General features: G+C 40.1%; 1 protein-coding gene and 1 non-coding gene across 10 annotated transcripts in view; both read right to left on the bottom strand.

Moving 5' to 3' along the window:
- The window catches only part of IRAG1 (inositol 1,4,5-triphosphate receptor associated 1), a 250,917-nt gene that overhangs the window by 75,194 nt on the left and 154,839 nt on the right, over positions 1-20,884 (bottom strand). For 7 of the 9 annotated variants that reach the window (XM_058305744.2, XM_058305745.2, XM_071217844.1 and 4 more), the window contains exon 2: positions 20,691-20,847. The exons of the other annotated variants lie outside the window; for them this stretch is intronic. In XM_058305744.2, the coding sequence (XP_058161727.1) occupies positions 20,691-20,847 (157 nt within the window). The remainder of the gene's footprint in view (positions 1-20,690; positions 20,848-20,884) is intronic. 9 annotated transcript variants of the gene reach the window in all.
- LOC111762949 (U6 spliceosomal RNA) lies at positions 13,955-14,056 on the bottom strand. The gene has a single exon (XR_002795941.1). It is a non-coding gene; the product is annotated as a U6 spliceosomal RNA (small nuclear RNA).

Below are 20,884 nucleotides of genomic sequence, written 5' to 3'. Positions count from 1 at the left end.
GATAAATATAGGCCAGTGTCTTAGTTGGGAGTATTAGCTTCCTTTCCGCAATGTCATGTGACTAGGCCTGGGCTAGGAAGCTCTAAGGAACAGCAGATGCCTCAGCCCAGGCAAGAGTGGGTCCTGGCAAAAGGCCGGGAGAGGGTCCCACCGGAAGGCCGTGGTAAATAGTGGAGAGGGCGTGGGCTTGGAAGACAGGTAGGCCTGGGCAGAAATCCCACCGATCTTGGGCAAATGACTTAATTTCCCTGAGTTTTGTGTTCTCATTCATTAAATGGAGTTAATACTCGCCATTTTGGGGGGTTGTTTTTTAAGGATTAAATGAGATTAAGCAATAATGATGAGGATGACAGTGGGGTGGAGGTGGGGGGAGGTTTGGAAGGGGGATTTTTGGACTCCATCCCCAGATCCCACTCTCATGACCTAGGGGGCATATAGGGACTACCTCTGTGTGTGTGGGGGGGGGTGGGGTAGGGTGGCACAAACAGGAGTTAACCTCTCTTGTAACTGGATTCAAGAAAATAATTATTCCAGAGTCAAGTCCTAAGAACACAGGGGAGAGATGTGCCTCTGTTGAGGTCTGTTGGGCATGGGGCTCCTCTCTGCCAAGGACAGATGACTGGTGTTCTGGCTCCCTGAAGGCTCCCCAATGTCCAAGCTGTGAAGCCTCCTGTACACCCAGAACCTGGCCTGTCTCTGGTGAACCCTCCCTTTGCTGCCATTGTCCACTCTATTCCTAGAAGCCGGGGATCAGTAATCACCAGATTATCCTGCTTCCTGCATCGCTATTACATGCGCATGCTAACAGACTTGGGGTGTGAGAGGTGCACAAAACATCTATTAATCTCATTCTGCATAGTCTATCACCCAGCCAGCATTCACCCATCATCATCTTCTATCTTCCCTTTCCTCCTCCCTTACTAACACTGTTCCTCCCTCCATTTCCTCCTTCCTCCAATTCAGCCATTTAACCATCCAGCATCCATTTATTCACCCAACCTATCATATAACCATTCATCCTTCCATCCACTCATCTGTCCATCCATCCATTCATCCCATCCATCTCCTTCCTTCCTCCCCTCTTTCCCTCCCTCCCTCCCTACCTTCCCTAGGCTCCTACTGCATGCTAGGCCTATAGTGGTTTAGAACTTCATGTATCCCAGAAAAACATATTATTAGACTTAATCCATTCCTATGGGAGTGAACCCCTTGTAAGTAGGACATTTTGATAATGTGACTTCACTTAGGGTGTGGCCATTTCAAACAGGATGTGTTGTAATATTATTACTGGAGTCCTTTATAAACAGAATGAAATTCAGACAGAGAGAAAGCCACAGGAAGTAAGAAGCTGAAATTCAACAGAATCTGGAAGAGAAGGTAGAGACTAGGAGAAGCTGCCATGTGCATTCCCATGTGGCAGAGAAACCAAGGACCAAGGATTGCCAGCAGCCAGCCTCAGAACTCCAGTCTTCAGGAAGAAAGCATTACCCTGATGACACTTTGTTTTGAACTTTTTCCCAGCCTCAAAACTGTAAACTAATAAATTCCCATTGTTTAAGCCAACCCATTGTATAGTATTTGCTTGTGCAGCCAAGAAAACTACAACAAGGCCCTATGCTAAGGGTTGGAGTTGGCAAACATAACATGAAAGATATGGCCTCAACCCCCAACCAGCTCATATGTAGGTTAGCAAAGGATATGGAGAAGCAAAGAATAACATGAGATACTCAATAGCTCACAGTGGGAACTAAGGATAAATTATTGTAATGTGTGTACCTGACCATCTATAAACACCAACATTTCTGGAAAACATTTCGCTTTGTCTTAGGCACTTCCACAGCTACAGTCTCACAATTCTTGCTTTGTGATCAGAACTCCTAGAGAACAGGCTGGTGGAACTGTCCTCTTGAACCTTCCTAAATCTCAGCTTGTTTTCCATGGAAGATGGGCCATCAAACATCCACTTCCCATGTCCAGGGCCTCTGATGTCTAGGACACTGGCTTTACTACTGGGTGTTTTCAGGGAGGGAGGCATGAACTGGCAATATGTCTCACAGGGACCTTCTGTATAACCATGAAACAACAATGGAGACTTTCTGTATAACCATGAAACAACAATGGAGACTTTGACAATTATATAGCCTCTTAGAGACTTGGTTTCTTTATCTCTAAAATAGAGATAATAATATCTACCTTGGAGGGAGGCTGTCAGAGTCAAAGGAGACCACATAGCAGGCACCCAACAGATATCTCCAGTATTTTATAAGCCAGATCCTAATGCTTTAGCAATAATTTATTTGAAGACATTTCATTGAAGGTCTTAACTGAAGCTGTTCCTGCAAAGGATGTGATAAGGTAAGTGGAAATAAGTCCAGAGGGGGTAAATTCAAAATCCTCAGTTGGAGTATTCAAAGAACTGCCCAGTTTCTGGTGATTAAAGTGTACTTGTCTGCCTCATTTTCTTTTCTGTAATATGGGATAATAATCATACCTATCTCCTAGACTTGTTGTGAAATTAATATATGTAAAGTGCTTAGAGCAGTGCCTGGCACATAGAAAGCATGGTATGAGGGTTCTTGTTGGGTGAGTTGGGGGTGGGGGCCACTCTACAGTCTTTATTGCATTATAAGTGCTTTACTAGCATTATCTGTTTGGTCTTCATCTCATTCCTGACAGAGAATGAATTCTTCGGGTCCTAAACTTTTTTTCTCTATTGGGGGAATACACACTTCCCAAGGGATCTCCAGAATGGTAAAGACAGAATCCATCTGCTGGCCAGTGAAAACAGAGACTGATCATCCAAAGGGAGACCAAATGGAGAAAGTTGACAATCCATTTCATGTAGCAAAGCATATTGCTAAGCTCTAGATATTCCCAGGACAGCACAGAACATGGATCCTTCAATTCCTGATCAGAGAAAGTCATTGGGAGAACACCAGAGCAAAGCAGACCATAGAGAATTGTCATTCAAATGTAAATCTGCTGGAAAGTGAGCTCCCTGAGAGTAAGGCCTTGGTTAGTTGGTGCTCAGGAAACATTTATTGAATGAATTCATTTAACATTTATTGAATAAGTTCAAGTCAATTCCATATTTATTATGTAAGTGAATAGTTATCCCTTTACTGTGTGCTCAAACTCTATTGCATAAAGGGGCATTTTTTCTTTTTTCTAGAAAGAAGAAGAAGTTAATTCTAGCCTTGTGTGACAGTTTGAGATTATGTTTGTGAATCCCAAAAATAGAAAGATTGTGTTTGTAAACTAATCTATTCCTCTGGGTGTGATACCCTTTGATTGCATTAGATTCAGCTGAGATGTCAGATTAAATTGCCTGCTAAGATTAGAGCTTTGATTTGACTCAGGTTGAGTCCCTGCCCACTTTGTGGGCTATGTAAATGGACACTCTCCTAAGAAGAAATGCTGGAAGAGAAGACTCTGTCACTTTTGAGCCTGGGACCTAGAGAAGGGATGAGGCATTCCCCTGATAGTTTGCAGCTGAACTTGGGAAGAGGCCAGAAGAGCTGAGACTGATATAGAAAGTTCAGAAAGATACAAGCCCTATGCCAGGAGAGAGAGGAAGCCCTGAGAGACAAGCCCTATGCCAGCCTGCCACTGAGAGAGGAAGCCCAGAGGGGGAGGCTGAACCCTCACAGAGATCAGTGACCATCTTGCTTCCACACGTGGCAACTGACTTTGGTGAGAAAGCAAACTTGAGTTGGATTCTTTAAGGCCTTGTAACTAAGTTTTTACCCCAAATAACTACCCTTTATAAAAGCCAAAAAATTTCTGGTACTTTGCATCAGCACCCCTTAGGCAGACTACACACTGTTTCCTCAGGTTTTGGACATGAGACAACAGAATTCAGGTCTTGTCACTTCCGTCTTATGTGCCTTTGAACTATTGGGTTAATCTCTTAGTTTCCTGATCTGTAAAATGGGTATAGCCTTCTCTATCTTAGAGGGGTGTTATAAAGATAAACAAGTGTAAAGAGTTGGCACAGAACACAGTAGGAGCCCCATCTTATTTCTTGCTTTTTATTTGGATAAAATTGTTAATTGCTCTGAACTTCATTTTTCCTGGGGATGGGGATCTCTGTTTTGTCTACTTTGCAGTGGTGCTGGAAGATCAATTACAATAACATATATGAAAGCATTTTGTAAATTGTTTTGTGCCTATTAGGAACTGAGCACCTACTATGAGCTGAGAACTTTGCTTAGCACTTTATATGTAGTCAAGCTGCCTGGGTTTAAATCGAGGTTCAACTGCTTACTCTTTTCAGTGATTAAATGCCTCATCTATATATAATAATAGCATTCATCTCTGAGATAATGCATGCAACAAATCTAGCAGTGTCTGGCACATAGTAAGAACTCATTACAGGCTAGCTGTTATTAGTAGAGATTACTGTTGCCCTTAGTTTATAGATAAGGAAACTGAGTTAAGTTGATAACTTACCCACAGTCACCCTTGGGGATGTGAAGCCCAGGCTCTTTCTTCTCTCTGTGCTTCTTACACTTGGGTTTCTATACACTGAAAGCATTTTCTGTACCTTTTGGATCTCCCTGGCTGCCTGGGAAACAGTATTTGGTCACTCTCCTCTTTTAAAAGGATAGAATTAGGAGGTCGGCTCTGGGCCCGGCCCCAGTGACTGACAGTGCTAAGCCAAGAAGGGTCTCTTACTACACTGACACAAACTGGGATAGAATTTCCAATTTGTTATGGTGGCAGCTACCATGGTCTCCAATTCTGGGCCAAAAGAAGAGAAGGCCAGCAGTTTTGGCTTCATATCCAAAGATTCCAGATTCCCATGAGCATATCCCTTCCTGTTGGGACTACACATGGAGAGTTACTTCTCCAGAGCACACTCCGACCTTGCCTCAGTTACTTTAAAATTGGGGCATAAGGGAGATGCCACTAGTTAGTTGACTGTTGCAATGATCTTAAGCCTACAAGATGCTGCCGTATAACAGGAATGAGGATGAATTTCTGCCTAGAAGATGAAAAAGTGAAATACAACCCAATTTAAAAATGGGCCAAAGACTTGTACAGACATTTCTCCAAGAGGAAATACAAATGGTCAAGAAGCACATGTAAAAATGTTCAACATCAATAGCTATTAAGGAAATACAGATAAAAACCAAACTGAGATATCATTTCATATCTTATATGAATAGCCATTATCACAAAAACAGAAAACAGAAAACTGTAAGTGCCAGAGAGGATATGGAGAAATCGGAACGCTCCTTCACTGTTGATGGAAATGTAGAATGGTGCAGTCTTTGTGGAAGTCAGTTTCATGATTTCTCAAGAAACTAAATATAAAACTGCCATATGCCCCAGAAATCCCATTACTAGGAATATATTCAGAAGAACTGAAAGCGAGGATGTGAAAGCGAGGATGTGAACTGAGTTCAGAGCAGCGTTATTCACAACTGCAAAATTGGGAAACAACCCAAGTGTCCATCAACCAATGAGTGGATAAACAAAATGTGGTATATACATGCAATGGAATACTATTCAGCTGTAAGAAGAAATGAAATTGTGATACATATGGTAACATGGATGAACTTTGAAGACATTATGTTGAGTGAAATAAGCCAGACACAAAAGGACAAATATTGTATGGTCTCACTAAAGTGAACTAAAATGATGAGTGAACTCACAGAGGTAAACTCTAGAATATAGATTACTAGTAAATTGAATATGGGGTTGAGAATGGAAGCTGATACTTAATGTATATAGAATTTTTAAGAAGGCTTATTGTAAAGGTGTAGAAATGAATAGAGTTGATGTTAATATATTACAGGAGTATAACTAACACTCCTAATTTATAAATGTGATTGTGGCTGAAAGGGGTAGTGTGTGGATATAATATTTCAATTGAAAGGAAGCTAGAGAATAATGTAGGGACTATATAACAGTGATTCTGGTGGTAGATGAAGATTGTGGTTAATAATGCAAGTATTAGAATGTTCTTCCTTTACAAAGTGTTACGTATATGGTGATACATGGGAAAATTACAACTGATGCAACTTTTAGATTATAATTAACAGTAATATTGTGACATTTTTGTGGCAATGGCAAAGAAGATATATCAATCTGAAGAAACAACAATTGGAGGGTATAAGGGGGTACGAGATTTTTCTTTTTGGAGTAATGACAGCACAACTCTGTGATTAAATATGAGAGCTACTAAGTATATATGTTGAATGGATTGTACAAAGCATGGGATTGTATAACACAGGGAAACTTTTCATAATTTGTAACAATTATTTCACAACATTGCAGGGTCTTGGTGGTGGAGTGATGTATGGGAGCCCTTGCGATGATATGTATGTTTGTTTTATAAATTCACAACTTATGCAATATACTTATTGTTTATGGATTTTCATATATGAATGACAAATTTCAATTTTAAAAAAGTTAAAAAAAGTGAAGTACAAAAGTAGAAGCTTGAGAAGACCTGGAATCAAAGTAAACCAGGCAACAGTATGTTGTATCAAATTGCACAATTTGTATGAAATTGTGCTGTTTATATTGTCTGGCTGAAGAGGAAAGGGGAAGGGACTTGCGTAGGATGGGGCAAAGTCAGCACAGTGTCTTGGCAGATGTGTGACATGGAGGTTTGTTCCCTGGCCCCATGGGCTCCTGCACCTGGGGAGTGGCAGGCAGATGCTGATGTCATTGCTCCCAGAAGGGGTTTAGTGAGACTCAGCACCACACGCTGCCAGATGAGCAGAATGTTCCCTTGGTCCAGGCACCAGGGCTCATACAGAGTGCACCAAAGACAAAGTCAATAATGCTTGGTGCAGAAAAGAGACAAAAAATATGAGCTCGGGGCCCAGAATGCCTGAGTTCAAATCATGGACCTGCCACTTATGAACTGTGTGACTCTAGAGGAAGGTACTTAACTTCTCTGTGACTCAGATTCTTCAGATATGAAAGAGGGATGATAATACCTATCTCATAAGGTTGACTGAAAGGTAAAGAAATTTATAATAGAATAGTTCATGGCATGTGGTCAGTGCTATATTAATGTTACCTGTTATTATTTAAAGAGAAACTGGGGGGAGGGGCGTGCTAGAGCAGAAGATACAGAGTCTGTTTATGAGCTCACATTGACTGGCCCCTAGAGGCTTCCAGAAATGCTTGGGAGGAGAGTAGTGTTGTCCAGGGGGAAGTTAGAGCCCAAGAAATTTTAATTCTTATACCTAATGTAAGCCTTTTGCCACCCTCAGTCTTGCAAAGCACCTATGAAGAGGCCATGCTGTCCCAATGAGTCAGGCTTATAATATGGCTGGTGGTCACAGAACAGAAAATGACTGATGTCCTGGACAGACTGCATCTTGTGACCCAGGGACAGGTTTGGCGTCCCACAGTGAGAAGGGTACAGGCTAGTATATGTCCAGAGGAGGAGCTGGGAGAAGCTCTAAAACTCTTTCTGTCAAAAAGAAGACATAACATATAAGCACCTAACTGCAGGGCCCCAAAACATGTGAAGCAAACATTGACAGATCTGAATGGAGAAATAGATAGTTCTACATTAAAAGTAGGAGATTTTAATACACCATTAAGCAATGGATAAAACATCTAGACAGAAGATAAGTAAGGAAATAGAAGACTTGAATGATCCTAAAACTAACTAGACCTAATAGACACGTAAAACACTTCACTTAACTGAGCAGAATACACATTCTTCTCTACTGCACTTGGATCATTCTCCAGGACAGACCATATGTTAGGTCACAAAACAAGTCTCAATATATTAAAAAATAATGAAATCATACAATGTATCTTCTCTAACCAAAATGGGGTGAAACTAAAAATTAGTAACAGTGAGAGAAGTGGAAAATTCACAAATATGTGGAAAATAAACAGCACACTCTTAAACAACCAATAACTCAAAGAATAAATGACAAGGGAAATTAGGAAATATCTTGAGGTGGATGAAAATGAAAACACAATATATTAAAAATTATGAGATATAGCAAAGGCAGTGTTAAGAGGAAAAGTTATAGCTTTAAATGCTTACATCAACAAGGAAGACTTCAAATCACAGAATTAACCTCATACTTGGAGAATCTAGAAAAAGAAGAACAAACTAAACTCAAAGTGAGCAAAAGGAAGGAAATAAAAAAGATTAGATATCAATGAAATAAATAATAAAAAAACAACAGAGAGAATCAATGAAATGAAAAATTCATTTTTGAAAAGATAAAATCTATGAACCTTTAGCTAGACTGACAAGGAGAAAAATGGAGAGGACACAAATAACTAAAATCAGAAACGAAAGGGGTGATATTACCACTGGCCCCACAGAAATAAAAAGAAATATAAGAGGATACTATGAACATCTGTACCCAACAAATTAGATAACTTAGATGAAATGGACAAAATCCTGGAAGCACACAAACTACCTACACTAACTCAAGAAGAAATAAAAAATCTCAATAAACCATTACTAGTAAAGAGATTGATTCAGTAATCAAAAACTTCCCAGCAAAGAAAAGCCCAGGACCAGATGGCTTCACAGAGGAATTTTACCAAACATTCCAAGAAGATTTAATACCAATCCTTCTAAAATTCTTCCCAAAAAAATTGAAGAGAAGGAAACACTTCCTAACTCATTCTATGAGACTGACATAACCCTAATACCATGGGCAGATAAAGATACCACAAGAAATAAAATCACTTATGAATATGGATATAAAAATCCTCAGCAAAATACTAGTAAACCAAATTCAACAGCACACTAATGACCACATGAGACATACCAGGTATGCAATGGTGGTTCAACATAAGAAAACTAATTAATACAATACACTGTATTTGTATTAGTCTGCCAAAGGGGTGCTGATGCAAAGTACCAGAAATTGGTTGGCTTTTATAAAGGGTATTTATTTGGGACAAAAGCTTACAGTGACAAGGCACTAAAAAATCACCAAAGTCAGTTGCCGCTTGTTGAAGCAAGATGATCTCTGCCTCTGCCTGGTCTCTCCTTCCTGGGCTTCCTCTTCCTCTTGAGGTTCTGTGGGTCCAGCTTCTTCCCAGTCTCAGCTGTAGGCTGGCATAGGGCTTTTCTCTCAGGGCTTTGACACTCTTTTTCCAAGGCCAGCTGTAAACTATTAGGTGAATGGCTCATCTCTCTTCCCAGGGCTTTAGTTACTTGAGACTTCTCCTTTCTATCACATGGTAGGATCAAAATGACAAAGTTCTCTACTCTAGCATGTGTCTTCTTGAGTAAGTGCCCATCAAGGGGGCAGAGACTAAACATGAATTAACGCCTTACTGACATAGCCCAATCAAAAGCTCTAAATTGATTTTTATCAAGTAAACTTGATCAGAGGCCCCTCACTGAATTAAATACAATCAAAGAGTATCACACCTACAGGGATAGATTAGTTTACAAACATAATCTTTCACTTTTGGGTTTTCATAAATAATCTCAAATTGTCACAGCATTAATAAAGCAAAGGGGAGAAAAGCATGTGATCATTTCAATTGATGCAGAAAAGGCATTTGACAAAATTTAGTGCCCCTTCTTAATAAAAACACTCAGAAAACTATGAATAGGAAGAAACTTCTTCAACCTGTAAAAGGACATATGTGAAAAACTCACAGCTAAGATCATACTCAATGGCCGAAAACTGAACACTTTCTAAGATGAGGAACAAGACAAGGATGCCCACTGTCATCACTGTTACTCAACATTGTATTGGGTGAAGTTCTAGCTAGAGCAACTAGGCAAGAAAAAGAAATAAAAAGCCCCCAAATTGGAAAGCATGGTGGTTTGAATCTTTTGTGGAACCCAGAAAATCCTGTTCTTAAATCAAACCCATTCCTGTGCCTATAAACCTATTGTATGTGGTGAGACCTTTTGGTTAGATTAAGTTAAAGGACTTTTTTATTAGATCACTTTTGATGATTTCGGTTAAGTGCCTTGGATTAGATTGTGGGACCCTTTGATTGGATTACTTCAGTGAGGCATGACCCAGAGTGGTTTTCAGCCCTCTTGCTGGAATCTTACATAAATGGGTATTGAAACCAGAGACACAAAGAGAAAGTGAGCTGCCATTTTTACCCTGCCATGTGAAAGTAGGACTCCAGGATCACCTTCAGCCACAGAAAGACAGAGAAACCCTGAAAGACTTGGGGAAAAGTCAAAGACTGGAATCAGCAGAACAGCCCAAAGTGGAAGAGATGATGTTCAGGGAGAGACGAGCCATATGCCTGATCACCCACAATGGAGCTTGGGGAGGAAGTGAGCCTGGAGGAGAAGGCAGAGACTGGCTGCCATTTTGCCTTGGATGTGGCAGGAGTTCAGGATTGTAAGCAACTGACCTTTGTTGAAACAGCATCTCTGATTATGCCTTGATCTGGGCATTTTCACAGCCTTGGAACTATAAGATTTTACTCTAATAAATTCCCACTATAAAAGCCAACCCATTTCTGGTATTTTGCATAGGCAGCCTTTAGCAAACTAAAACAGAAAGGAAGAAATAAAATTTTCTTTAGTAGCAGATGACATGATCCTATATATAGAAAATCCTGAAAAACCCACAACAAAGCTCCTAGCGCTAATAAATGAAGTCAGCAAAGTGGTGGGGCACAAGATCAACACCCAAAAATCAGTATTGTTTCTATGTACTAGTAATGAACAATCTGAAGAAGAAATCAAGAAAAATTTCCATTTACAATACCAACTAAAGGAATCAAATATCTAGGAATAAATGTAGCCAAGAACACCCTGTCAAGGGGCCTTACCTTAGAATATATGATAACTCATCTCCCCAATGTATCAAAGTTAGACTCATTTATAATTTTCCTGCACATGGTTCTTCTGCCCCATTTATCTGAACCTATAATTAGCACTATATCCATTAAATATATGTTCCAGAGACTTAAATATTCTGGCTGTTCATATGCCGGTGAATCCTGAACCTTTGCAGAGTTGCAGCTAACACCTATTCTAGTTCATAGGACTCACCTGGGAAACAAACAAAAAGATGATGATGGGCAATGCCCATCCCAAAAAAACAGAGTACCTGCAACTGAAAGCAAGACAGTTCCATCTATCTGTCTCATGGGATCTAAGCCTTTTCTCAGTCGGAAGCAGAGTGGGCATCACCATCCCCAAATGCTCAAGAATGAGGAATGAAAAACCATAAGGGTGGAATGCAACTATGGATGAAAGTAGATATTATTATTCTAGTAATGGAAGACATAAAGGAAGCAGTCACCAGAGGTTCTGAGGAGGAGAGGGAAGAATAAGTGTGATATGGGGCATTTTGGGGACATTGGAATTCTTCTGCATGACATTGCAATGACAGATACAGGCCATTATACATTTTGTCAACACCTATAAAATTGTATAGTGTAAACCATAATGTAAACTATAGACTACGGTTAATAGCAATGCTTCAATATGTGTTCGTCTATTGTAACAAATGTACCACACTAATGAAAGATGTTGCTAATGGTGAAAAGTATGGGAGGGGGAGAGGTGGCATATATGAGAATTCCTATAATTTCAATGTAACATTTATGTAATCTAAACTCCTTTAAAAGTAAAGAAAAAATGCAAAATAAATGTAGGCAAGCAAGTAAAGGAAACTACAAAATATTGCTAAAAGAAACCAGAGAACTAAATAAACGGAAGGACATTCTGTGTCGATGGATTGGAAGAATAAATATTGTTTAGATGTCAATTCTACCCAAAGTGATTTATAGGCTCAAAACAATCCCCATCAAAATTCCAACAAACTTCTTTGCAGAAATGGAAAAGTCAGTCATCAAGTATATATGGAAAGGTAAGGGGTTTCAGATAGCCAAAGTCATCTTAAAAAAGAAGAATGGAGTTGGAGGACTCCTTCCTTCCTGACTTTAAAAGTTATTGTAAAGATACAGCAATCAAAACAATATACACTGTCACCAGGACAGAAATAAAGACCAATGGAATTGAATTAAGAGTTTAGAAATAAACCCTCCCATCTATGGCCAATTGATTTTTTTCCATAAACATATAGATTTATTTTAAATCAGTTTGGTACAGATTGGTTTTGCAGTTTTGAGTGAACTAAAACAGAAATTTCTAAATACAGCAGTGTATGTCTGTACAACAAACATCCATAAGATAAAATAAGGTATCTGATAGAACTACATCTGATTAACAAATCAGATGAAGAATCTGAAAAGGTTTCCATGTACCTTCTGGATTGAAAAAAAAAAAATCACCCCCAAATTATTAATGGCTCAAGATATTAATTGCTAAAGGTAAAAGGGGGTGGGAAATGGGTCCAAAAAGTCTGTGCGTTCTGTTGCAAAAGCTTCTCTCTATGGATTTGCAAAATCTAACTTTTTTATGATGATTTTGTTGTCAGAGTGGTGCTCAAAATAACAGGAGGAGGGAAGCAGATGTGGGCTCAACTGATAGAGTGTCCAACAACCATATAGGAGATCCAGGGTTCTATACCCAGGGCCTCCTGGCCCATGTGGTGAGCTGGCCCACGCGCGGTGCTGTCGTGTGCAAGGAGTGCTGTACTGTGCAGGGGTGCCCCACAAATAGGGGTTACCTATGCAAGGACTTCGCCCTGCAAGGAGATCCGCCCCTCATGAAAAAAGTGTAGCCTGCCCAGGAGTGGCGCTGCACACACAGAGAGCTGACACAGCAAGATGATGCAACTAAAAGAAACACAGATTCCCAGTGCCTCCTGACAAGCATGCAAGTGGACACAGAAGAACACACAGGGAATGGATACAGAGAGCAGACAACAGGGGAGGGAGAGAAATAAATAAAAAATAAATCTTAAAAAAAAATAACAGAAGGTGAGAGGTATCAAATGAAGCTAATTTTAACAAAATTTGCAATATGTGTTGACATTAATGTCTGACAAGGTATTCATTATCCCAGTAAATGACAATTATTCCATTGTATCTATTTTTTGCCACTTTGGGATAGAATGGAAATTCTTATATTTCCAAATGCACTTTATAGCTTATAGCACTCACAGCCATGGCACCATAATAATTTTGTGAGGTATCTAGAATATTACTAGTAATGGAAATGCAAAATTATGGGGTAAACTAACCTACCTTTTCCCAAAAACCTTTAAAGCCAAATATTTTAAACAAGTAAGGCACTTGAAAATATTAAGTGTATGTACAGGTATACAAGTAAAACAAACTTTAGCTGTACCAACAAGAAACAGAAAAACAGTAAATCTTCATTTTAAGACACTTTGATATAATTATCTAAATAAATGCAAGGAGTTTTCATTTTATGAAATGGACCAAAGCAATTTGTCTTTACCACTATAAAATACTGAAAACCAAGTGCTAAACTGAGTCACTATAGGCCAAAGAAACTAAAATGAAAAAACTTTAATGGTAATCTAGAAAAACAAAAGGCCCATTTTCAACTAACTTAAGCCTCTGAACTAAGCCAATATGTCAAAGGCAGGGAAAAAGAAACTCTTTTAAAATTCGTTCTAAAACAAAAAAACTAGTGCTTCATAAGAAAGCTATAGAATTAAAAGTTTGTGTGCTCATTACAATATGGGAATTGAAACCAACAAAAAGAAAGGGAAGAAGAGAAGGATAAAGAAAGCAAGCTATCCAATTTATATAGGATAATCATAAAAAAAAATATTAAAGATCTATAGTAATCTAATCAACCCAAAATCCTTAGATTTTTCTGAAATTACACTGGTCGCATTTGTTGCCAGAAAACTTAAAAAACTTAAAATGATTGTCTCCTTAAGGAGTTAGTAAATGATTCCAAGAATGTTTATCCTTCTTACCTCATGAAAGTTTTCAAGAAAGTTGGGTGGGTATTCTTTCAAGGTACAATGTTAGGATACTTTTTTGGAAGTACATAGGAAAATATAATTAAACCAATTATATCTCTAATTATATTTTTTAACAGCCATAAGAAAAATGTTGGGGGGCCTAATACATGAAAAATATGGAACACTTCATGAACTTGCATGTCATCCTTGCACAGGAGCTAATCTTCTATGTATCATTCCGATTTTAGTATATGTGCGGCTGAAGCGAGCACCGGCCAACTGATTTTTGACAAGAGTGCAAGTCCGCTCAGTGGGGAAAGAATAATCTCTGACTCTGGGAAAACTTGATGTCCAAATGGAAAAGAATAAAAATGTACCCCTACTTTACAGTGTATGCAAAAATTATTTCAAAATGGATCAAAGGCCTAAATATAAGAATCAGGCCTATAAAACACATAGAAGAAAATATAGGGAAGCATCTTAGGACCTTGTGTTAGGCAATGGTTTCTTAGGTTTTATACCAAAAGCACAAGCCTCAAAAGAAAAAAATAGATAAATGGAACCCCATCAAAATTTAAAACACATTTGCAGTGAAAGATTTCATCATAAAAGTAAAAAGACAACCTACAGAATGGGAGAAAATGTTTGGAAACCACATGTCTGATAAGGGTTTAATATTCAGCATATATAAAGAAATCCTTCAACTTAACAACAACACAAAACCAAACAACCCAAGTTAAAAATGGGAAAAGACTCAAACAGATATCTCTCCAAAGAAGATATACAAATTGCCAATAAGCACTTAAAAAGATGCTTACATTTGTAATCAGGTAAATGCAAGTCAAAACCACAAAAAGTCCACTTCACATCCACTGGAAGGGCTACTAACAAACATATGGAAAATATCAACTGTTGGAGATGATGTGGAGAAACAGGAACATTCATTGTTGGTGGGAATACAAAATGGTGCAGGTACTTAGGAACACAGTTTGGCAGTTCCTCAGAAAATTAAGTATAGAATTACCATATGATAGTCTTCTATTACAAGGTGTTAAGAATATGGTGATACCTGGGAAAATACATCTAATATAACTTATAAATAATAGTTAACAGTAATATTATATTTTTGTAGCAAAGGCAAAGAAGGTACTATATCAATGCTAAAGGTAAAAAAAGAATACGGGATTTAGTTTTATGAGATATAAGTATGATCAAGCATTTTTTTTCTTCATTTTCTTCATTAACAAGGAAACTTTGGTCATATTATTTAACCAATCTGTGCTCATTTATGTTATCTTTCTGAACGTTGGAGAAACAATTGAGTTTGTTTTTAGGATTAAATGGGATAAATGTGACTGGACAGAATTTTTTAAGTAATGCTTCCATAATTTGTTAAGCTGCTATTTGTCGTTATTTTAGTTTTGGAAGCTAAAATAAAGTTGTTGTTTTTTTTAAATTTACATATTACCTGGCAATCCCTTGCTAGGTATATACCCAAAAGAATTGAAAGCAGGGTCGTAAACAGATATTTGCACACCAGCGTTCACAGTGGCAAATTGCCAAAGATGGAAGTAACCCACGTATCCACCAACAGATGAATGGGTAAACAAAACACAGTATATACATACTATGAAATATTATTCTGCCTTAAAAAGGAATGAAGTTCTGATACGTGTGACAACATTTTTGAACCTTGAAGATACCATGTTGAGTGAAATAAGGTAGACAAAAATGGACAAATATTTGATTTCCTGATATAAAATAACTGGAATAAGCAAATTCATAGAGTCAGAAACTAGAACACAGGCTACCAGGGGCTGGGGACTGGGGATAGGGAATGGGGAGTTAATGCTTAATGGGTACAGAGTTTCTACTTGGGGTGATGGAAAAGTCTGGTAATACATGGTGGTGATGGTAGCACTAACATTGTAAATATAATTATCTCCATTGCATTATGTATCTGAATGTCATTACAGGTACAATTTTAGGTGGTATAAATGTTACTAGAATAAAAAATTTTAAAACCATAGGCCTATACAACACAAACAGTAAACTCTAATGTAAATTATGGACTATGTAATAGCATAATTATAATAATCTTGTTTCATCAGTTGTAACAAAGGTACCACACTAATGCAAATTGTTAATGATAGAAAAAAGTGTGTATGTAGGGGGAGGTAGATGGGAATTCTATATTTTCTGCATGATTTTTCTATAAACCTACAACTTTTCCAATAAATAAGTAAATAAGCAAACAAACTCTGGCTGAATGACTGGAGGAACCCCAGCACAGCACTGTCTTCTGCGTCTGCAGGTTTTCACCACTACAGGGCGTTGTGGAGGGTGGAGCTGAGGGAACGCTGTGGAGGCAGCTTCCAGCACTACCAGGAAGCAGAGCTGGCCAACTGTGACGGGATCCTTGTGAGGTGGTAGCTCCCCTTATGGAGATATCCTCCTGTGGCTTCCCAATACCCACCCCAGGAGGCTCTGATTTGGTGGGTCTGGGGTGGGTGAGGAATCTGCGGTTGAACAAATCCTCTGGGTGACAGGGCCAGGGCTCTCTGCTATGTCTTCCTGGGAGGAGGGTGGCTTAGATGTGATCTAGGGTCCCTTCTGGCTCTGAGGGCCTGTCATTCCACTGTCCCTTAAGGTCCCAGGCCTGTGTCCTGACAACTTCTGTTCCTGCCAGGAACCCCTGACTATAAGCTGTCTCTTGGAGACCTCCCTGCTGGAGGGATAACCCAGAAAATATGGTCAGGAAACAGCCTCACAGGGTACATTGTGAGGAGGCTTTTCTCCCAGATTTGTCTGTGGATTTTGATTACAGCTTCTGATTAGGGACCCAAAGTGTGTGTGTGTGCACGCGCATGTGCATGTGTGCAGAAAGGAAAACAGGATCTAGTATTACAGCTTTCATGTGTTTGTGTGGGAACGCCTCCACCAGTACTCGTGCCAGCCATGGGAAATGGGGGCTGGGGCTGAGGAACCAGAATGAGGGCTGGACCCAGGGGAGCTGTAAACTCAGAAAGATGCTCTATTCATTGCCTGCTTCACAGGGCGGGAATTCACATGGCACTGGGGTCCGCTAGGCCAGCCCTGCTTCCCTCGCTGCCTGGCTTCCGTTCCTCCCAGGAACTCGGGCTCCGGCCACTGGAGGCTCCAGACCAGCTTACAAGTCCTGACTCCTCCTTCTACCTGAGGCTGAGGCTGCCTGAGAAGCCCCGTGTGGGCTGTCTGGTGGGTGTAAGAGGGGGAGAAGCTCTTCATTGACAATGCCCTCGTTGGCTTTTGGATACCTCAGGAATGCTAGTGCCTCGCAGTAAGAGCAGAAGAGTAAAAGAATATTGAATCTGCTGTGGTCTTCAGTCTGGGGGGGTCTAAACTCTAGCTCTGTGGGTGCTCAGGAAAAAGAAGGCATTCAAGCTGGACTTAACAAGCAGAGTCCACAGGAAACTAATACCACCCATCCTCAGGAATCAGGCACCGAGAAATCAACATTAACATTCACTCCCTAGACTACCCCTTTCAACCGCAGTCACATTTATAAATCAGGAGGGTTAGTTTTACTCATTATAATGTTAAGTGAAAGACAGCTAGAGGATAATCTAGGGACTATACAACACAGTGATTTTGGTGGTAGATGAGAACTGTGTTTAAAAATACAAATACAAGAATGTTCCTCTACTACAAGGTGTTAAGAATATGGGGATACCTGGGAAAAACACAGCTAATCTAATTTATAGACTATAGTTAACAGTAATATTGTAATATTTTTGTAGCAAAGGCAAAGAAATTACTATATCAACGCTAAAAGTAAAAAAGAATATGGGATTTAGTTTTATGAGATATGAATACGATCAAGCATTTTTTTCTCTTCACTTTCTCCATTAACAAGGAGAACTTTGCCACATCATTTAACCAATCTATGCTCATTTAAGTATCTTTCTGAACACTGGACAAACAGTTGAGTTTGTTTTTGAGAATTAAATGGTATAAATTTTTAAAAGTAATGCTTCCATAATTCGTTAAGCTGCTCTTCGTCTATTATTTTTTGAATTTGAAATAAAGTTTACTAATTAATAAAAATTAAAAAAAGAGAAAAGAAAAGTTGACAGACTTGCACTCTTGAACAGGATGTAGAGGATCTGGGATTCAAGTCCAGGCTGGGCTGACCCAGGGTCTGTACTCTGCAAAGCTGTGCTCTGTGCCTTCTGTGATGTGGCCCGGAGTTCCTGGCTTCCCAGCCACCTGCATTCCTCATGGGGCCTTCCCTGCTAGGTCCCAGCAAAGCAGAAGCTATTACTACCTGCAGACCTTCTCTTAGTTGTCTTAATTTCCCATGCTCCCAAAGATAGAATCACGGCATTTGAAGGATCTTCATAGAGGATGAGGACTCACCCCCTTATCTTACAGAAGGTCTGGATCTGGCTCAAGGTCACAGGAAGAGGAACTTGTAGGGAACTGGAATCTGGAACTCCTGCTGGCTTACGAGGACTCCCTCAACTGTGAGAAAAGCTCATGGACCCAGCCCCCTGGATGGGTCAAGGATGGCCACCTCTAAAAACTCACTCTCATGCCTGACCTAATGGAGCTGCACAGGTGTGCAATTTGAATCTATGATGGTTAGAAGGGCGAAAAGGGTTTTGTGTTGTGGTGTTTTGTGTCTCCTGTGGAGAAGGTTGGAAGGACTTTTAAATTAGATGTTTAAAATCAGGAAGAACTGAACTTAATGTAATAGGCTGTATTCATGGAGTGGTACCTTTACTAATTGTGCTTTTTAAAAAAATAAGGAGTACATTTATGCAGCTGTTTGGGGGAGTTGTCCAGGGTTTGGGGGCTAGATGTTGCATGAGATTCTGGTGTTAGTGAGGTGGAGAGGATCAGGGATGGCTGTTGTAAGGAGTCGGGTTTGAGGAGCAGGGTTGCTATGGAGACAGAACCTAGGAAAGTCATGACCTGATGACTGGAGACCAGTCACATTTGGAATCCAGTTGGGAGTGTTTTGTTCTGTGTTGTCATTCCCTTCTTTAATCCTCAAGCTTTTAGGGGAGTTGTTAGTTAAACTTTACAGTCCACTGTTGATAACATTTTGGGGAGCATTTTCCATACTTGGGAAAAGCAGCAGCAGGAGAGGGGCAGCAGCAGAATATTTAGTCTTGGGAATACTGGAAGTGACCTCCAGAGGAACAGAGTGCCTATCTGGATCTACTGAAAGCAACTGATGAGCAGCACCCACTGTGGTCCAAGAAGTCCCTGGGAAGGGTCAATAAAACCAACTGGGCTGCCTATAGCCAAAGGGAGGAGGGCTTGGCTCAGTGCCTTCAGACATTGGAGAGAAGTGCAACCCCTGAGGTTGCTGGGTTCTGCAACATCTCAATCCCACAGGCTAGAGATGTGGAGCTTCAAGGGGGCACTCTTTTCTGCATACTTATCATCTGAATCCCCACAATTATGACATGTAAGAAAATAAATGTCATCATAACATGAAAATATTCACTAAGAATGCTCATTTATAAAATAAATGCTCACCCATACATTCTTCTCTCAATTAGTGTCTATCCCGTCCCATATGGTCTTGGTCAGCTTAAGATGACTGTCAGATATTAACAGGATAATGCAAATTCAGGGCAGATTAACTGCTGTGTTCATGAAGTCAAAGAAAATGATGTTGGAGGTCTTAACCCACCAAGGTTCAGACAGAGATGGACCATCAACAAATGAAAAAAGAAAAATGGCAGGATGATAGCAAGACAGATTTCAAAATTATTTGAATATTGAATAATTGAAAAAGGTCCTTGAAAAAATGGATGAAACCCTTTAATAAAAAATATATCTGTGTGGTGGACTTGGCCCAGTGGTTAGGGCATCCGTCTACCACATGGGAGGTCCGCGGTTCAAACCCTGGGCCTCCTTGACCCGTGTGGAGCTGGCCCATGTGCAGTGCTGATGCGCACAAGGAGTGCCATGCCACGCAGGGGTGTCCCCACATAGGGGAGCCCCACGCGCAAGGAGTGTGCCCTGTAAGGAGAGCTGCCCAGCGTGAAAGAAAGTGCAGCCTGCCCAGGAATGGTGCCGCACACACGGAGAGCTGACACAAGATGACACAACAAAAAGAAACACAGATTCCTGTGCCACTGACAACAACAGAAGTGGACAAAGAAGAAGATGCAGCAAATAGACACAGAGAACAGACAACCAGGTTGGGAGGGGGGGTGGGGAAGGGGAGAGAAATAAATAAATAAAAATCTTAAAAAACAAAAATATATATATCTTAATGAGGATGCTACAAAGTAGAATGTGAATGAAGAAAATCTTATCTTGCAAACAGACCATTTTGTTGAAATAAAAAACACACCAAAACCAAAATCAACACTTAATTCTTTCATCATTCTGGAAATTAGCATACAACCTATATTTTTAGCTAAAAAAAAACCATTTCCATAATTTCATTTTCATGATAAAAATTTCAATTAATTTATTTTCATCATTTCCTTTTTCACAGTAAAACTTCAATGAAATCCTTTTTTCACTCTTTACTATGAAATTTTGATCTCCATTTTAATTGCCTTCACTTTCAATGACCTCTTGCTGGTGCCCACTCCCCCGGGAAGACAAGGCCCTCCATGTTGACATTTCTCTTCCATGTCTTTCCCCATTCAAGAGTGAGACTACAAGGTTAGGATGGTTTCACTTCCCATAGGCCTCAGTCAGTCACAGCCTAGAATGTTCCACCTTCAGGATAGATGGAGGCCTCGGTCAATTCAAATGAACACAGGGTAATTTAGTCCTCGCTGTGGAAGCCACGCCTTCCCCAGGCACCCACTGCAGACTGCACAGACTGAACAAACCTGGCCAGGCCAGGAGCAGCAGTGTTGACAGGGCCAAGAACAGGGAGGGGGCACTTACTTGGCCATTGGGGCTCTGGGCTGCCTGTGGCTCTCCAGGGGGCTCCTCATCCTCGGGAATGTGGGGCATGGCAGCCTCCTGGCAGGAGTGGCCGTGTGTGCTCGGTTCCTCTGCTGCGTCAGCCCTGAGGGTGCTGGAGAGAACTGGGCTCCGCAGGCTGGGGAGATGCCAAAAGGACAAGTCAAATCCATTCC

The sequence above is a fragment of the Dasypus novemcinctus genome, chromosome 10 (genome assembly GCF_030445035.2).
Source record: "Dasypus novemcinctus isolate mDasNov1 chromosome 10, mDasNov1.1.hap2, whole genome shotgun sequence".
NCBI classification, from domain to species: domain Eukaryota; kingdom Metazoa; phylum Chordata; class Mammalia; order Cingulata; family Dasypodidae; genus Dasypus; species Dasypus novemcinctus.
Note: the sequence above shows the minus strand (reverse complement) of the source record. Positions and strands in the feature narration are given on the sequence as shown.